Source organism: Chanodichthys erythropterus, chromosome 17 (genome assembly GCF_024489055.1).
Source record: "Chanodichthys erythropterus isolate Z2021 chromosome 17, ASM2448905v1, whole genome shotgun sequence".
NCBI classification, from domain to species: Eukaryota; Metazoa; Chordata; class Actinopteri; order Cypriniformes; family Xenocyprididae; genus Chanodichthys; species Chanodichthys erythropterus.
In genome coordinates, this window is record NC_090237.1 from 12246893 (window position 1) to 12265087 (window position 18195).

The window sequence follows — 18195 nt, forward strand, 5'->3', positions numbered from 1 at the left end:
TATATATGGAATTTACATTATGGAAATGACATCAGAAAGCACATATTACAAACATAAACATCCATACAATAAACAGTTCTGCAGGCACAGAAGCTGCTGTAGGACAGATATTATTATTAAGCTGCTATAAAAGAGACACTGGTAGGTAAAGTATGACCCAGCTTTGACTGGAAAGCCACTCTGAGCACACAAGAATGCTGAAGTGATGTAGCATTGATGAAATAAGCCTGACGCAGCAGCACGGCAGAAAATAAATACTTTAGAGCAGAGTCCTCTATGAAGTCTCGGGAATGATTCATAAAATATAATTAAAGCACTGACAGCAACAGAATGCTCCAAAATAACCCCTTCGAAAGGCACAGGAAGAGACCAGCTCAAGATTCTCAGAAAAGTATATTTAGAGCATCTCTATAAAAGTGGATCTCAAGCGTTGGGTCATGGCAATAACAATGAGAAAAACAATGTTAAATGCAAAGAACAGGCATGTAGAAAAAAAAAATTGTATACCATTGAACTGTTCTCTATTTTAATGTTTTAGAATATAATGTATTCCTGTGATGCAAAGCTGAATTTTCAGCATCATTACTGCAGTCTTTGATGTCAAATATGCTGATTTGCTTCTCAAGAAACATTTCTTATTATTATCCATGTTGAAAACAGTTGTGCTGCATAATATTTTTGTGGAAACCCTTTTTCAGGATTCTATTTATTCTATTTATTTGAAATGTAAATATGTTATAAATATCTACTGTCACTTATGATCAATTTAATGTATCACTGTTGAATAAATGTATTAATTTCTCTCTCTCTTTTTTGTATTTAGGTAGAAGAAAACACTTCCCATTTATTTTAGCCGCATGTCCAATGTAAAACGTTGGTCCTAAAGCAAAAACATTTGAGGAGCACTGCTGCAGGGCAACTGTCCCGTCCTCTAATGACATAGACCAGGAATAGTGAAGTCACTCAGGAAGTCACTCTCTACCAGCATTGGCTGGAACTGGATTTATTGCAGGGAAAAAGTCCTTCATAACAGGAAGGTTGATTCTTCCTATTTCACACACAGTTGATGGATGGGGCGTCTCAATGATTCTTTCCCCTCACAGCGGGAATGAGCCACTCTTGGGACTAGATTAATTTAGACAGATAACACTGCAAGATCAAACACTCCATGTCTAAAAACAACAAAAGGACATTTATCACTTAAATCAGCAGTGAAAGGAGTCATCACACTGAGCATATGTTAACAGTACAACAGGGAATCATGCACCGTATATGAAAGTAACCAGAGTCCTTTTACCTTAAGTGCAACTATTCATTTTTGTTTTGTTTTGTTTACATTAATTAAAATAAAATATAAGTATTATATGAAAACTTAAAACTCCAAAAACATAGACTCAGATTTTTCTAAAAAAAAAAATGTCTTGGCTACTATACTGAACTAAAATAAGTTTATGTTGAAGGACTAAAACTAAAACTGAAATAAAAATAAATTAACAGTAAACAGAAAAATATATATTTTTATAAGAACTGTATTATTCTACTTTTAGTAAATGAACAGCCTTCGATGGTTCACTGTGCTACTGTCAGTACAGAAATATCTCACACACTGATCTCTATAATAACTGTAGCAGGCAGTGTGGAAACGTGTGAAAAGCTAATTTATTGGCATTCAGGCATTCAGCATGTGCTCATATAACAGTGTTTTTGGTCAAGAGGGGTTCTGAAGACCAAACATAGTGGCTGTTTAGCTCAAATTTTTACTATGGGGCAGTTGAACTTGAATCTGATTGGTTGACAAACATTCTAAGGTGGGTAATAATTTATCAGTAAATGCACAGCTAGTTCCAGGTAGGTCTTGACCAGATTACAGAGTTGACCGGATCAACGCTGTTGAGAGCCGCACAGACTCAGGTAATTTACACACATTTAAGCAATCTATCAATCTCTCTCCAATAACTGCATTAGTCTGCATATGAATGACTCAAGCCTCCCTTACTAGCTTTAAAATGACATATTAGAATTAGCAATGCCAGAGGCTTGGGATGAGATGCGTACGAAATTAGTCCTACACAAAGAGCATTTTAAGGACAAATGTCTTGAAATAAAACATCTGAACAATGTTTTGAGGCGTGGTAACTGTAGTTTAAAGCAGAATAAGTGACTCCAGGCCATTGTCAATTGCTCCTTATTTTATTCAAAATGGCCTTTTTTGCATATTATCAATAGAAATAAGTTTTTGGAAATAACTTTATTGTGTCATCCTTAAAGGGTTGGTTCACCCAAAAATTAAAATTCTGTCATTTATTATTCACCTTCATGTCGTTCCACACCTTCGTTCATCTTCGGAACACAAATTAAGATATTTTTGATAAAATCCAATGGCTCAGTGAGGCCTCCATTGCCAGCAAGACAATTAATACTTTTAATGCCCAGAAAGCTACTAAAGACGCATTTAAAACAGTTCATGTTACTACAGTGGTTCGACCTTAATGTTATGAAGTGACAAGAATACTTTTTGTGCACCAAAATAACAAAATAACTTCATTCAACAATATCTAGTGTTGGGTGATTTCAAAACACTGCTTCATGAAGCTTCAAATCTTTACTAATCTTTTGTTTCGAATCAGTGGTTTGGAGCGTGCATCAAACTGCCAAAGTCACGCCCCCCCCAGTGGTGAGCCATTGAAATTTCGAAACACTTATGACGTAACAAAGCCTTGTTTACTGAAATCATGTGACTTTGGCAGTTTGATGCATGCTCCGAACCACTGTTTCGAAACAAAAGATTCATAAAGCTTTGAAGCTTCATGAAGCGGTTTTGAAATCACTCATCACTAGATATTGTTGAATAAAGTGGTTATTTTGTTTTTTTGGAGCACAAAAAGTATTCTCGTCACTTTACAACATTAAGGTTGAATCACTGTAGTCACATGAACTGATTTAGTTTTAGTTGCTTTCTGGGCATTAAAAGTGTTAATTGTCTTGTTGTCAATAGAGGCCTCACTGAGTCATTGGATTTTATGAAAAACACCTTAATTTGTGTTCTGAAGATGAACGAAGGTCTTACGGGTGTGGAACGACATGAGGGTGAGTAATAAATGACATTATTTTCATTTTTGGTTGAACTAACCCTTTAACATTTTTTGGTCGAATAAAATTCAATTCAAAATACTATGATTTCATTATTCAACAGCTGACAATCTGTCTCAAAATATATGGTTTGAAAAAAAAAGTTTTGAGTCAGTAAGGTTTTTTTTTTTTTTTTTTTACAGCAAGGATACATTAAATTGATCCAAAGTGACATTAAAGGCTTTTACATTGTTACATCAAAAATGCTGTTTTGTTGAGCTTTACTATTGATCAAAGAATCCTGATGTAAAAATGTATCATGGTTTCCACAAAATTATTAAGCAGCACAACTGTTTTTAACATTATTGATAATAATAAATGTTTTTGAGCAGCAAAACAGCATATTAGAATGATTTCTGAAGGATCATGTGACACTGAATACTGGAGTAATGATGCTGAAAATTCAGCTTTACCATCACAGGAATAAATTACATTTTAAAATATATTCAAATATTATTTTTACTGTAGTTATGATTAAATAAATGCAGCCTTGGTGAGCAAAAAAGACTTAAAAAAAAAAAAATCTTACAGACCCTAAATTTTTGAACGCTTGTGTATGTTCCAATTCCCACTAGATCACAATTCTCTCTAGCTACATAAATCAGAAGCATTTTTAAAATGTAATATCAAATAATTTCACAGTGTATAATGACAAACAGTTGATGCAGTTGCTATTTAATATTTCTGAAAATATACCCAAAAGATGCCTGTCAAGTTACTGACAAATTCTTCACGCAGATTTATAAAGTCAGGGTTAGGGTGCCTATTACAAAATTCCCTGATCGTTCAAAGAGTGAGTGATCTGGCCTCAGATATAGTCTCTCCAACGATGTCAGCCAAGGTCGCAAGCACCCGTCTTAACCAACTAGAGCTGGCATGGGCTCTGCTTCATCTCCCCTGATATCATCACACAACACTCCATCACAATCTTGAGAGTTAACCAAACCCACAGGGATCCTCTCCGCTCAGCCAGATCACGGCCATGCCAAACACTGCTATCACTCTCCTCTAATCAGCCGAATATGATTCTTACAAACATGAATCCTGAATCCAAACCTGAACACATAAATCTCACTAATGTAACATTATCCACACAATGCAACCCTACATAATCATTCAGACACTCCATGATGTCTCCCATTCCTGTTATTCAGCCTGTCAGAATAACAAGTGTCATACAAATAAAATGTCTTATGTAATACTGCAATTTTAAGACTCTTTGAAGCTTAGTCCTTCACAACTACCAGTAAATTGTCCTCCATGGCTTCTTACCTGCCAGAATATGCTGTCTATTGTGTTTCCAAGGAAACCTTCCCGTGTTTCAGAGGACAGGAGCTTAGGTCCGAGTATCGTCATGAACTCCTCAAAGTCCACCTGTCCATCACCTGTAAAACAAATCAAAGTCAGAACTCTGCTCACAAATCGCAAATTTTAAAATTGAGGGAATTATTTTATGACTGGAGGCATTAAAGGTGAGGTGTTTTTATGCAATTAGCAGTACCAAACGAAACTGCCAATGCTAAGGTTCCAAGTGTTTGTCTGTTTTTTTAGCATGTTGCTATGCAGTTGCTAAGGTGTTTTGAAAGGCGTTTAGCATGTTGCTCTCCAAAGTGTTGTATTTATGTGGTTGCTAAAGGGTTCATTCTGGCACTTATCAGAATGTTATGGGTGGTTGCTAAGGGGACCTAGGAGTTTTTACTTTTTAGAATGTTGCTATAGAGTGCAGCAGTCAGGGTTCAGAAGTAAAAACTCCAAAGTTTTCCATAAGAAAACTGATTTTGAATGAAAACGTATAAACCTTTAAAGAAAGACCTACTGTGAGCTATGAAGTTGTTAATCAATGGTATTTGTCTCAGCTGAAGCCATCAGATCGCATTTTTCAACTTACTTTTAAAATAATCGTTTAACAGTGGAATTCCTGTTGAAAAACTACATTACCCATGATGCTATATCTTGTTAGCTCCGGCCACTGCCATGAAGAACTACGAATGACGTAATCTCTCTATGCTCTGAAAATACTTAAAGGGCACCTATCAGCCTATGCAAAATCCACTTTTACAAGGTGTTTGGATATAAATGTGTGTTGGCATTGTGTGAACACAACCACCCTTCAATGATAAATATCCACTCACTCCTTTTTTTTTAATCCCCATTAAACCAAAGCAGTCTCATTAGACAAGCCGTTTTGATTCTCTGAGTAATGTGACGTCACATTGCTCAGGCCCCGCCCACTACCACTGACTGACAGTCCTGCATTACCATAGTTTCCGCCCTCAGCGAACTGTACGCTGTCCGCCATGCTTGTGTAGATAGATGCTTCGTGAATATTTTGTTTTGTTTTTTACGTTATCTCTAAGCGGGCTCTGTCCAGAAATGTGCGTATTGTTTTTAGAGAAACATGTGATTCACGAAAAACAAAGCCTGACTTTCTTTCCAGTCACTTGAATGCTTCACTTTGCTTGTCCAAATGTTTGAACTCAGACCACTATAGGTATATGGAAGTCCATTTGCTAACATTTTAAATATATAATCCTGTAGACTACATTACATTATCATATGTTCTGTCATATAAACAGTCTAAAAACAATAAAATAACGGCACAGTTTACTTGCCTCAAACAACTCATTAGGTATTAGTAGTATTATTATAGTTATAGTTATTGTTTTTGTTGTTACATTTAATTTATTGCCACTAGGGCTGCACGATATATTGAAATTATCAAAATATCGTGTTATGCATATCGCAACGGTATGAGATATATGAATGATTTTAATAGGCTACTGCAAAAAGTCAAAGTTTTAGGTCAACGCATATAGCAGTGAATAGACTGGGCATGGGATTGTTAATAGCTAATAAAAAATAGCATTTCTCTAGGGAAATGTTATATCGCATGAAATATCGTTATCGCAATACTCAACAACAATATCGCATATTTTCCCAGTATCGTGCAGCCCTATTATATTATCTGAAAACTGAGCGCAGTTAGCGTCGTCAGGCTTTTATTTGTGCTTAATGGATAAAACAACAGAGTTGCGCACTCAGGTTTATGACTGCTCTAAACTTGACCTGCCACAAGATGGCACTGCTTTCGACACTCTTGATGCTTCGAATCTTTCCCCGAAACTATCAGAGAAAAGCTTCAAAGATTTAAGAGGCTTCATTTCTCCATCCCTACTCAATAGTTTTAGGCCTTTTTGCAAATGTTTCAATCGAATTTAACGGTTTTATAAAGCGTTTACTGATTTTGAGCCTGCTTTTAAACATTAACTATCTGTAACGTCACTTTTCATGTGTGAAAAAAGCGAGGAAACTAAACTAGCCAATCAGATTTCTTTTCACCCATATCCCCCACGCCCAACCACAACACACAAACGCACACCTTTATTTATTCTCATTCTCTCTTGCTCTTTTAATATGTAATGAGTGTACGCAGATAGATTTTAATAATCAATTTAAAAATTATGTAAAAAATAAAAACTATTATTTAGCGCCCTCTCATGGTACGCACAGTGCGTACAGCCGTACAGCTGCAGGCGCCACTGGCTTTTTTTTTAAATTTACATTTTATTTACAAAAATGCTGGCCAAACACCTCTACGGTTTCTTCCATTTAAGAATTGGAGACTCGACCATTGGTTAAGTCAGACTTTTTGATGAACACAGAACCACATGTCAGCCTAAAAATGGCTCACTTATAGTTGACTCAGCACATTAAACTGGGATGGAAAATATATTTTAACATTCAAAAATTAGTCACTTCATATTTATGACAGAGTAAATATAGAACACACCACATTTAAACACACTAACATGCAATAAATCATCTGTTATGAGCAATCAGTTTATAAATGAAGAAACATAATGTGTTTCTAGCATGCTCTTTCAATGAGTGCTTGAATGAGTAGGCCTGTTCTTGCAAAATTACTTACTGGCTTCCTCAGACAATGTAGCACTCCTGAAGATGACTCAGTCTGACAAACTTCATCTGAGCTCTGAACATTAATATGAATTATCAAGCGCTGCTGCTCATCTGATTATATCAGCTGGCAAAATCCATCTGCTGTCAGGCAGTTCAGCTCAATGATCAGGTATCATGGCCGTTGAATGTACAGATGTGCTGACAGTGATGAAGGTCAATTGGAGTCATTATGATTTTTATCCCACAGCTTTCAAATGATAGTCCATCACTCTATTTAATGAACTTCAGAAGCAGCCTTTTGTCATGAAAACTAAAGAAGGTCAAAACCATAATGAACAATAACCGATAGTAAAATACTTTGACATCAGGCACCAGTATAGCAGTTGAACACTGATTGCAACTCCATATATTTTTGGCAATCACCAAGTACTTCAATTACTTATAGTATACTATTTTTTAGCGAGGGTCACTCTATATAACCAAAATTACATAACATTTAAACAAAATTTTTTTATTTTGAATAATGCGAATAATCGCATCTAAAATAAAAAATGTATATATATTAGGGCTGTCAAACGATTAATCGTGATTAATCACATACAAAATAAAAGTTTGATTTTGCATAATATATGTGTGACTAATGTGTGTAAATAATATGTATATATAAATACACACAAATTAATGTATATATTTAAGAGAAATACGTTATTTATGTACAAAAAATGTATTTATATATAATATAAATTTTATAAAAATATAAATAAATACATATACTTGTAAATATTTCTCAAATATATACATGGATGTGTTTGTATTTATATATACAAAATAATTACACACAGTACACCCACATATATTAGGCAAACTCAGACTTTTATTTTGTATGTGATTAATCGTGATTAATCGTTTGACAGCCCTAATATATATTTATATATATATATATATGTGCATAAGGATGACTAGGCAAAAAATGAATTAAAATGTGATGAAATTTTATTAAAACAGAATTTAGCTCTCATAAAAAAAAAATAATAATAATGTGGGGTCTCTAATCTAAAGTGCACAGCCTGAAGTCAAAGGTAATGTCCAGTTACTGTTTTATGACCATATGCTAATGAAGCAGGAAAATATTACTGCTTTATTGATTCATTTCAACTCCTCATAAAAAAAAAAAAGAATGGTCCCTACAGAGACTACACCAGTGGTTCCCAAACTGGGGAGTTTTTTCGTTCATTTAATTCTTCCCCATCTTAAAATAACATTAAACCCGAGCATGCATTTCATGGCACAATGCTGAAAATACATGATATCCAATCAAAATACCCCATCTTTTGCAGTAAAACTGACTAAATCCATTTCCACATACTGTAAGCAGCGTGCATTTGGGTGCTGATAGGTTACGTCAGAGTCTGCTGCCTTAGCAGATAGCGCTACATGACTGCCGTTCTCGACAATGTACCTGTAGATTTAGCACTTACTAGCATGAAAAACAAATAGCCTGGCACAGAAGGTGCATAGAGATCAATTTAAGATTCAAACTCTTGAAACAAAACATACCTTTTGTGAGTTCTTATTTTTAACGTTTGCAAATGTGACATTGATTTTATAGAACAGTTCAAGAAAGAAATGGGTAATATTGAGTGAGGTTCTTCACAGTATTGTCAGTATTTACTCTATTTCGCAACGAAATAATAGTTTCAACGAAAGCCACAGCAGAACTGCAGCACACAGTGGTGTTTCGTGAACGAATCTGAAAGATTTCCGCAAAGGATACACCTGTGTATCCTCGCTCATGACTCCTCAGGAAGCTTCCTCACTCCTCGCTCCTTGCCTCCTCATGGTGCAATTAGAGAATTGAAATGTTCTTCGAGATGGCTGAGTTCGATCAGTTTCCGGGACATAGGAAGGAGGACGGAGGAGCGAGGAAATGAGCAGGGATATTGAGAAGCACCCAATGATTCATTCATAAATACAGCCACTTGCTTTGTTACTGAATGAATGGATGACTCTGTGACTCAGGCATTAAGACTTACAGCCACCTATTGGCGGTTTTAGTATTTAACAGAATCACTTTTTACACTTTTATCATCATTGCTTATTTTACTATTGAACTTATAAATTTTCTTAAAAAAACTTAATGTTGTTAAAGGTATTTATAAAGATAATACATGCTCAGGGGGTACTCCACTCTAAAAAGTTTGGGAACCACTGCACTACATAATATGTCAGGCCCAAAAGCCTGTAGATTAGAGGAAAGGAAACAGAAGCAAATTGCTTTGATAATATAACCTCAGTACAATAAACATATTGACAACTAGCAGATTCTGCAATTGACTGAAGATTGCTAAATCTTTATGAATGAGTTACAATCAGAACATCACATACACATGGATGCTCCTGTCCAACTCACTGACATTATCAGATCTTCAAACATCAAAAAATTGCCACGTGTTTATACTGTGTGTGTGTGTGTGTGTGTGTGTGTGTGTGTGTGTGTGTGTGTGTGTGTGTGTGTGTGTGTGTGTGTGTGTGTGTGTGTGTGTGTGTATATATATAATATATTTTGTAACATAATATATAATGTTACAAAATATTCTTTCAAATAAATGGTGGTTCTTTTTAACTTTCACAGAAATATTAATATGTAACTCTTCACAGAAATGTTTCTTAAGCAGCAAATACATAGAATGTATTATAAATATATTAGACTGATTTCTGAAGGATCATGTGACACTGAAGACTGGCGTAATGATGCTGAAAATTCAGTTTTGCCAACAAAGGAATAAATGACATTTTCAAATATATTCAAACAGAAAAAAAATTAAATTGTAATATTTCACAATATTACAGTTTTTACTGTATTTTTGATCAAATAAATGCAACCTTGTTGAGCATGAGAGACTTCTTTCAAAAACATTACAAAATCTTACAGACTTAGTGTACATGTACTTAATGTAAACTATACTAAGAGTAAACAAGAGTAATATGAGTAATAATTAGGGGTGTGATGAGACGGGTATCTCACGAAACGAGACACAAGATTGAGTTCACGAGAACGAGACGAAATTTTTATACACTATTTTTAAGAAATCCTCAATGGCGAAATACATGACTAGGAAAAATATTGTGCAGGTGTATTTGAAATGTTTTAACTAATCATCTTGAAATGAATGTCATTTCAGTTCTACTTTCTGAGTATGAATTATCATATGCAGAAAAAGACAATACTCAAGTACTGTAAAAGGTTTTGACACTAACTCAACTGACTGACTTCTTCTGTATGATTTCAGTCTCTTCAGACCTTGCTGTACATGATTTATGAGCTTCTACAACTTTTGACCTCCTAACTGAACTCCTTTCCACAAACTGATCATAGAAATAAAAAACAGTATAAATAAAAATGGTAACACTTTACAATAAGGTCTCATTTACTAACATTAATGTATTAACCAACATCAACTAACAATGAGCAATATATGTGCTACAGTATTTATTAATCTTTGTTTATGTTAGTTAATAAAAATTTTCATTCATTGTTAGTTCATGATAGTTCACAGCGCATTAACTAATGTTAACAAATGAAACCTTATTGTTTGTGCTTAATAAGATTAAAAGAAAACTGTTATTCATTTTTATGGTAACACTTTTCAATAAGTGCAACTAATCGCACTCAATATTCAAAGTGCAAATAAGACCAAATGTTTCTTTGATACAGAGCGAAGAGATGGTTACAACTACACTGCCCAGCCTAAGATACCTTTCATATTGGAAGATATTTGTATTCATCAGGGAGCCGCTTTCAAAATGCGGGGTATTGAAATCGTGTTTGGATGCGTCCTTGCGTTTACTTTCACTTTCGGGATTGCACTTAGTCTGTAAATATGGAGCGGCGGCCACCGTTATCCAACTGAATTAAATGTTTTTTTATTTAAATACAAAGCAAAACAACAGTGGAGGCGTAATGTAAATGTAGCGGTGTCCTAATCATCCTAACACTGTCATGGCAATATCACAAGACTACTTTTCGCCACATTTCTCGTCACATTTTAGTCTCGCGAGATCTCGTGACACGAAATCTCGTCACACCCCTAGTAATAATATCTGTGTCTATTTGTGTGGGTCAGGTTTTTCCCTACAGTGTGGAAAGCAGCTATCAGTTCTCAATGGGAAAGCATGCTAAATATTGAGGTTTAAAGGGTTAGTTCACCCAAAAATGAAAATAATGACATTTATTACTCACCCTCATGCCGTTCCACACCCGTAAGACCTTCATTCATCTTCAGAACACAAATTAAGATATTTTTGTTGAAATCCAATGGCTCAGTGAGGCCTCCATAGCCAGCAATGACACTTCCTCTCTCAAGATCCATAAAGGTACTAAAAACATGTTTAAATCAGTTCATGTGAGTTTCAATATTAATATTATAAAGCAACGAGAATATTTTTGGTGCGCAAAAAAAACAAAATAATGACTTATATAGTGATGGCCGATTTTGAAAAAAACACTGCTTCATGAACATCGGATTTTAACAAAAATATCTTAATTTGTGTTCCCAAGATGAACGAAGGTCTTACGGGTGTAGAACAACACGAGGGTGAGTAATAAATGACATTATTTTCACTTTTGGGTGAACTAACCCTTTAAAGTTAGGGAATAGAAAAGATCATTAATGCAATATAAAACCAATAGAAGTCAATGACACTTCCCATCATGACAGGAAAACAATCATATGTGTTGGTAAGTAAGGGGACTCACCATCCATGTCCAATCTCTGCATGATGATTGCCAGCTCCACTTCACTGGGCATGTACCCTAGTGAGCGCATGGCCATGCCAAGTTCCTGCTTGGAGATGAACCCATTACCATCCCGATCCAGGACCCTGAACGCCTCCCGGATCTCTGCCAAGACAAACAAGTGTGCGACTCAACACCTCAAGTGGCTTCCCATCATAAGACCTCTCATTGGTTGTCGTCCACTGAGCAATGATTGCCACTTTCTCTGCACCTGTTATTACACCAGTGGCAACACACACTGCTGTGCTGTTTCTCTCCTCAAAAACCCTTGTCAGCTTCTTATTTTACTGTTCATTTGGAAAGCTAAAAAGAGCAGTAAATGTCTGAATTTTAACCAGCCTCAGAAACATGACTTGAGGCCAGGCTTTTTCCTGGCTTTTTCTTTTGATATCTGCTCTACAGAGGAGGACTCTGCCTCTGAAATGCATATATAACTCGAATCGCGGAGACGAGCTCCATCAAATGCATATTTTATAAACAATCCTTCTGTGAGGAGAAAACTTGTGGCAGCAAAGGATTCGTGTTTTAAAATAGAGCTTGAGTGTCACATCTCTGAAGAACACACAGCATGCTCGAGCACACAGCAGAACATTGGGTAATTTTGCCTACGTATTAAAGGCAGTTGAAGTCAAGCAACCTGGGAATTAACACGTGGGAAACAAAAGATTCCTGAGATTTGACGACACGCTGCACTATTCTCATCCATCTAAATCTAGACTTATTACTGCATATTTCCACACAAGTTCTGCAATTTTGTCAGGGTCATATATTCATTTATATATTTGACAAGAGGAATTTTGAAAATAATTGATGCTTTTAAAAGACAATTACTAACAATTATCTTGCCTTTTCTTTTTGACTTGTAATTAGTGTATTTTTTAATACATTATAATAATATTTTTAAATAGTTCTAAGCCATTGAACAGGGAATTTATACAGTAATTCTCGGTTCCTAAATTCTTTTAATGAATATCCATTATTTTTCCAGTATATTTCCAATCGTTTTCAGACAATGGAATTTTGGAACATCATTTTATAGAGATTTCTGGGGCAGATTTCCATTTAAATTTCAGGTACCAATTATTTGTCAGGGTCTAATATTCAATTATTCATTTGATAAGATAAAAACCTATTTTAAAATTAGAAATGTGCTGTTAACATTTTGATGTTGAACTGAATAAAAGTGACGGTTGTGTTCTGTTTGCTGTAGTTAGTTCCTGTTTCCCTACTCTGTTCAGTTTTGGTTTCCTTGGTTTAGGATTATGTTGTTGTTTGCTTCTATAGTTACTTGTCTTGTTTAGTTCCCTGGTTATCTCCTGCATATATACACCCTGTTCAGTTCGGTCCTCTGTCGGTTATCGTCATTGTTAGGGTAAGTTTACACAACAACGATGTAATGAAAAACTTTTTTCTTTGCGTTTTTGAAAAGTTTTGCGTACATACGACAACATTGTCAAATGATCCCTGTTCACACAAATGTGCAAAAACAGCTGAAAATGCTATATTTTTCATGCCAGGCCAGTAGTTGGCGATGTCACTTTGTAAAGAAAAACTACACGCCTATAGACTGAACATGTAATACACATGCGCATGACGTCATCTTTTCACAAATTCGCGTTTTTGCAGTTTACAAAAATTTGCACTTTCAAAAGTTCGCATTTTCAAACATTGTTGTCATGTAAATGAACGACCGAAACGCAAAAGTTTTAGTTGAAAATAGAGTCATGTAAATAGCCCCATAGTATGGTTTACATTTGCATTCTCCTGTGCGTTTCTAATTGTGGAGACTACTGAGAGTATTCCGGAGTCATTTGCGTTTGGATTGCACCATACACGTTACAATCTTGAAGAGTGTGACTGTTATTAAATTTTTTTAAATGAATTTCCATTATTTTTCCATGATCTTTCCAGTCATTTTCTGACTATTTTATAGAGATTTCTAGGGAATTACTAGATTTAAATAACTTGAGATTGTTGAGATTGGATTACTGCCCAATTGACGATTCAGTGCCTCCTTTGTCCTTTAGGAAGACCATTTTGTGTCCCATTAAAATTCAATTAACTAGTAATATCTGCCACCCACACTGTAAAAAAAAAATCTGTAAAAAAACGGATAATGTACTGGCAGAAAATTACCAAGACAATATCCAGTAATTTTACTGACATTTCCGTTAATCCTAAAACATAACGCAATGAACTTCAAAATTTAAAATACAGATAGAAAACCTGTAAAAAAAAAAAATAAATACGGAAAATTCCACCAAATTAATACAGTACATTGTGCCTTAAACAGTCATCCTCAACAGACAGTCTGATGTTATCGGTTATCAAATTTTACTCTACACAAGGGCTCATGAAAAGCAATATCTAGTGAGATATTGAAATGTTTTAGAATGACTAGAAAAATCCAAACACCCATTAAACACCCATTATTTTCCATGGCCTTTAAATTTTATTCATTTCCAAGACCTTTCCAGGTGTGGAAAACATTTAAATTCTCTTATATTGACAGGTTTTCCATGACTGTGAGAACCCTCGCAAATAGGATTGAAATTCAACCCCATCTATTGGCTAAAAGCGTTCCGCTGACCCTGTTGCCAATCAAACAGGGAAAAGCTACAACTCAAACCAAATCAGTTTAACCAAGCACAAAGTATTTAACAATAATCAGTGTCAAGAGGAAATAAAAACATAAAACAAAGCTATTTATCATACATTAAGTGTCTTACTGTTCACAATTATAGAAAATGGCTTTATATCAACAGCAATTTTACACTGACAGTTATGTTTCAGAGCCAATTCAGAACATCTGTCTCAGGAAAAGGAGGCTCGTAATTGTTATTCAACACAGACACGCACATGCAAAAAAATTTTGGGAGCGCTTCAAAGTGTTTGCACACTAAAGACTTTAGATTTGTTTTTGTGCATAGAGGCAAACTCATGAATATATAAGGAGTCTGTTGTGGATGTAAAGTCTGTTTGAACACAACATTCAGAAACATTTTGTCCTCTCAATTCTGACTATTCATCTGACAAGCACTGTTCATTTTAGAGATCTGAGTCTGGCAGCCATATTTAAATGATGTAATAATCATCTCTTAGATCTGAAAAGACACCTGAAGATGCAATGATATTGAATGCTAATATACTTAATTGAAATATCTATATTTCTACAAATGTGCTCTTCATATGGATAGAGACTATTAAAAATCCACAAAGATCCTCTGATAAACATTTTGTTCATCTGAGAAATTAAACACAGCATTCCTCTAGTGTAAGGGAAACCTTACACTAACAATATCAAATGCAGTTTCAATAAAATTTATTCTGCGTTTTAATACAGTAAGAACTTCAGAAATCTCTATGCGAGTCTCCCCCTTTTACACAAGAGTATCTCTGTGATTAATATGCTACAGAATATTTGCTGACCCCTCCTGATATGATCAATATAACATCAGCAGGCCTCCAGCAGCTGTAAATCACAGTTTGGACTGTTTCAGAGCAAAACCAACAAAGTCAATGACTTGTAGCAGCTCTGTATATCTGCAGATGCCCCGCAGTGTTAAAATGTCACTTAAACATTTATTTTCAGGCCTCAAGGGTTCAATGTATTACTCTCCTTTCTGCTGACAAAGGCAGCATTAATTGATTAACCCTCTGCCTCTCTCCCCAAATCATGATGAAGAGTGTTGAGGGATGTGTTCTGCTTTGATCCTCGTTTTTATTTAAATTTTCATTTTTGATTCATGATTTAATGTTGGATTTACACATGAAAACCAAAAACATTCGGGGTTACAGACTCTTAACAGCCTTCATTAAAAAGTAATTATTATATATATATATATATATATATATATATATATATATATATATATATATATATATATATATATATATAAAATGCTTAAGTGATTAATCCAAATTATCCACATTTAAAAATGAATATTTTAATAAAAAATTATCATATTAATCAAAGTTAGATTACACTTTTATCCATTAAACACATAATATAATATAATATAATATAATATAATATAATATAATATAATATAATATAATATAATATAATATAATATAATATAAAACATTTGTTTGTTGTTTTTGCCTTTATTTGAGATTAAACTTTAGGGATAGAGACAACATATGCTTACTTATCTCAAAAAATCATAAATATTATAAAACACAAGTTACAGCTTTTATGTAATTACAACAACAGTTCACAGCTACAACATATGGATGGATGGATGGATGGATGCTCTTTAATGTGGCATGACAGATCACTGTATATAATGCGATCATCTCTTCCTCTTTAAAACTAGTTACAGAAAAAAACGAATGAACATCTCAAGGTATGTTGAAAGATATAGTGCAACTTAATGAAACGTACCATATCTCATGTAATCGCTCAATCAGTGTTTCAATGGCGGAAAGACATCAATAAAACAGCTTGTAAAATAAAATATGTCACGTAGCATTTACCTCAGGCAAGTCATTCAGTGTCCACAGCTTGTTAGTTCGCCAGAGAAAATCTTTCGCCAAATATATGTATAATTTAGGCTTTCATTTAATTTAGGCTTTTATTCACATATAAATATTCATCAACATATGAGGAGCTCTTTTCCAAAACGCCATAAATCCATTTTAACAGTTTTCATGAAAAAATTTTTTTTACCTAGACCTATACATTTTGTTAATATTTAAGTTATCCAGTTAAAAAATTGCTCAGTCTGAACATGTTAAACAATGATTGTTAAATGAAACAACAATTTTGTTGATTATAAATTCAAAGTTTTTTTTTTTTTTTCAAAACACTACATATCCATCCTTTTTTTAGCCTTTTTATATAAAAACATCTAGAGTCTCAGTATTGAAAGGGTGACTATATGTTTTAAACAGTTTACTGAACAGGTTGATCACCTGATACAATGTCACACACTTGCGCACACACACACATACGAGGCGAGGCGAGCCGAGACACCCTTATATTCAAATGAACCTATCTCGGGAAGCGAGCCGAGTTGGCGCTCTGGACTCCGGCTCCCAGGTGTAGGTCTCACTGGCTCATCCAGGCCATCAAAAGTGTTAATAGTGTTTAAAGCACTCATTTTGAAGACTGAGCACGAGCAAACTCCCTTGCTTCAAAGAACTGCAATGTTAGATTGCATCGAACGCTTGCCGAATTCTGATTGGGCGAGAGGACATATCGCATTTAGGCAAAATACAGGTTCGGCGCTTATAGCGGTTTGGAAAGAAACTGCATCTTGCAGTATATTTTAAACAAGGAAATATAGCGATTTGGCATGAAACAATGATGGAGCAGAGAATAGGTTCAGTACACAGCAAACTTTTTTTTTATTTGCCGTTTTCGTGTTTTGGAAAAGAGCTCTTCATATACTGTACATCAGTTATAGTAAACAGAAGCTCAAGCATGCTTGTTTGACTTGCGAAAACCAATGAGATTCATTCTCATAAGTTATGTAGCATGTTTGAGCTTCTGCAACAGGTTCATTCTCGCGCGTCAAGCAGGTTCGGTTGAGCTTTTGTTTATGTTAACTGACCAATGTTTATATGTGAATAAAAGCCTAAATTCAATCTGTTCATCATATGAAGTATTTGTGTCTATTCAGAAAATTTGGACTAAACCTTTCAATTCATATGCATTACTTTTGCGATCTCTTTATGAACTTTTTGAAGTGTCAAGGTGGAAGTTGCATAGCTGTCAATGGAGATACAGAAATCTCAGATTTCATCAAAAATATCTTCATTTGTGTTCTGAAGATGAACAAAAGTCATGGTTTTGGAATGACATGAGGGTGAGTAAATGATTTTTTCATTGGGTGAACTATCATTTTTGAGCTGCTGTATGAAAACAACTGTGTGAAGATGAAAACTAGTTAATTTTTGAGTGAACTATTCCTTTAATCAAAATAATTATGAAGTACCCATGGTTAAAAGTTTGACCTTCATTAAATATAGTGCAAAGCATTTGTGTTTTTGTCAGTAAGGTTAGTACTCACCATCTAGTTCCTCCACAGAGATGCTGGCGAGCTGTTCGCTATTGCTGTGTTCAGACAGTGAGCGACTCAAGAAGTTCCCCTTGTACAGCAATCCTGCCGTCACATGGTGGAACGGCATCTTCTCCCTGAGAGAAAGCACAAGAAAATGCTGAAACAACCAGATCAAAAGACACATCAATGATTTTCGCAAAACATACATTGCTAAAGATATATATTAGACTATAATAGAGCGCTCTTAAGTTGAAAACATGAAAATGACCAGTTATGTCTCAGGAAATATATCCAAGGAGGGCTTATTCTTTATCACTTTGTTCAGTAAACACCATTGTAATATTT

At 34.7% G+C, this 18195-nt stretch overlaps 1 protein-coding gene across 1 annotated transcript in view; it reads right to left on the bottom strand.

Annotated features, from left to right (window-relative positions):
* caln1 (calneuron 1) overlaps positions 1–17984 on the bottom strand; it is a 53279-nt gene extending 35295 nt beyond the window's left edge. Inside the window, exons 1-3 of the mRNA XM_067365811.1 lie at positions 17860–17984; positions 11804–11947; positions 4402–4514 (exon numbers count right to left, since the gene is read on the bottom strand). Of these exons, the coding sequence (XP_067221912.1) occupies positions 4402–4514; positions 11804–11947; positions 17860–17977 (375 nt within the window). The 5' untranslated portion in view covers positions 17978–17984. The remainder of the gene's footprint in view (positions 1–4401; positions 4515–11803; positions 11948–17859) is intronic.
* Positions 17985–18195: the final 211 nt, after the last annotated feature.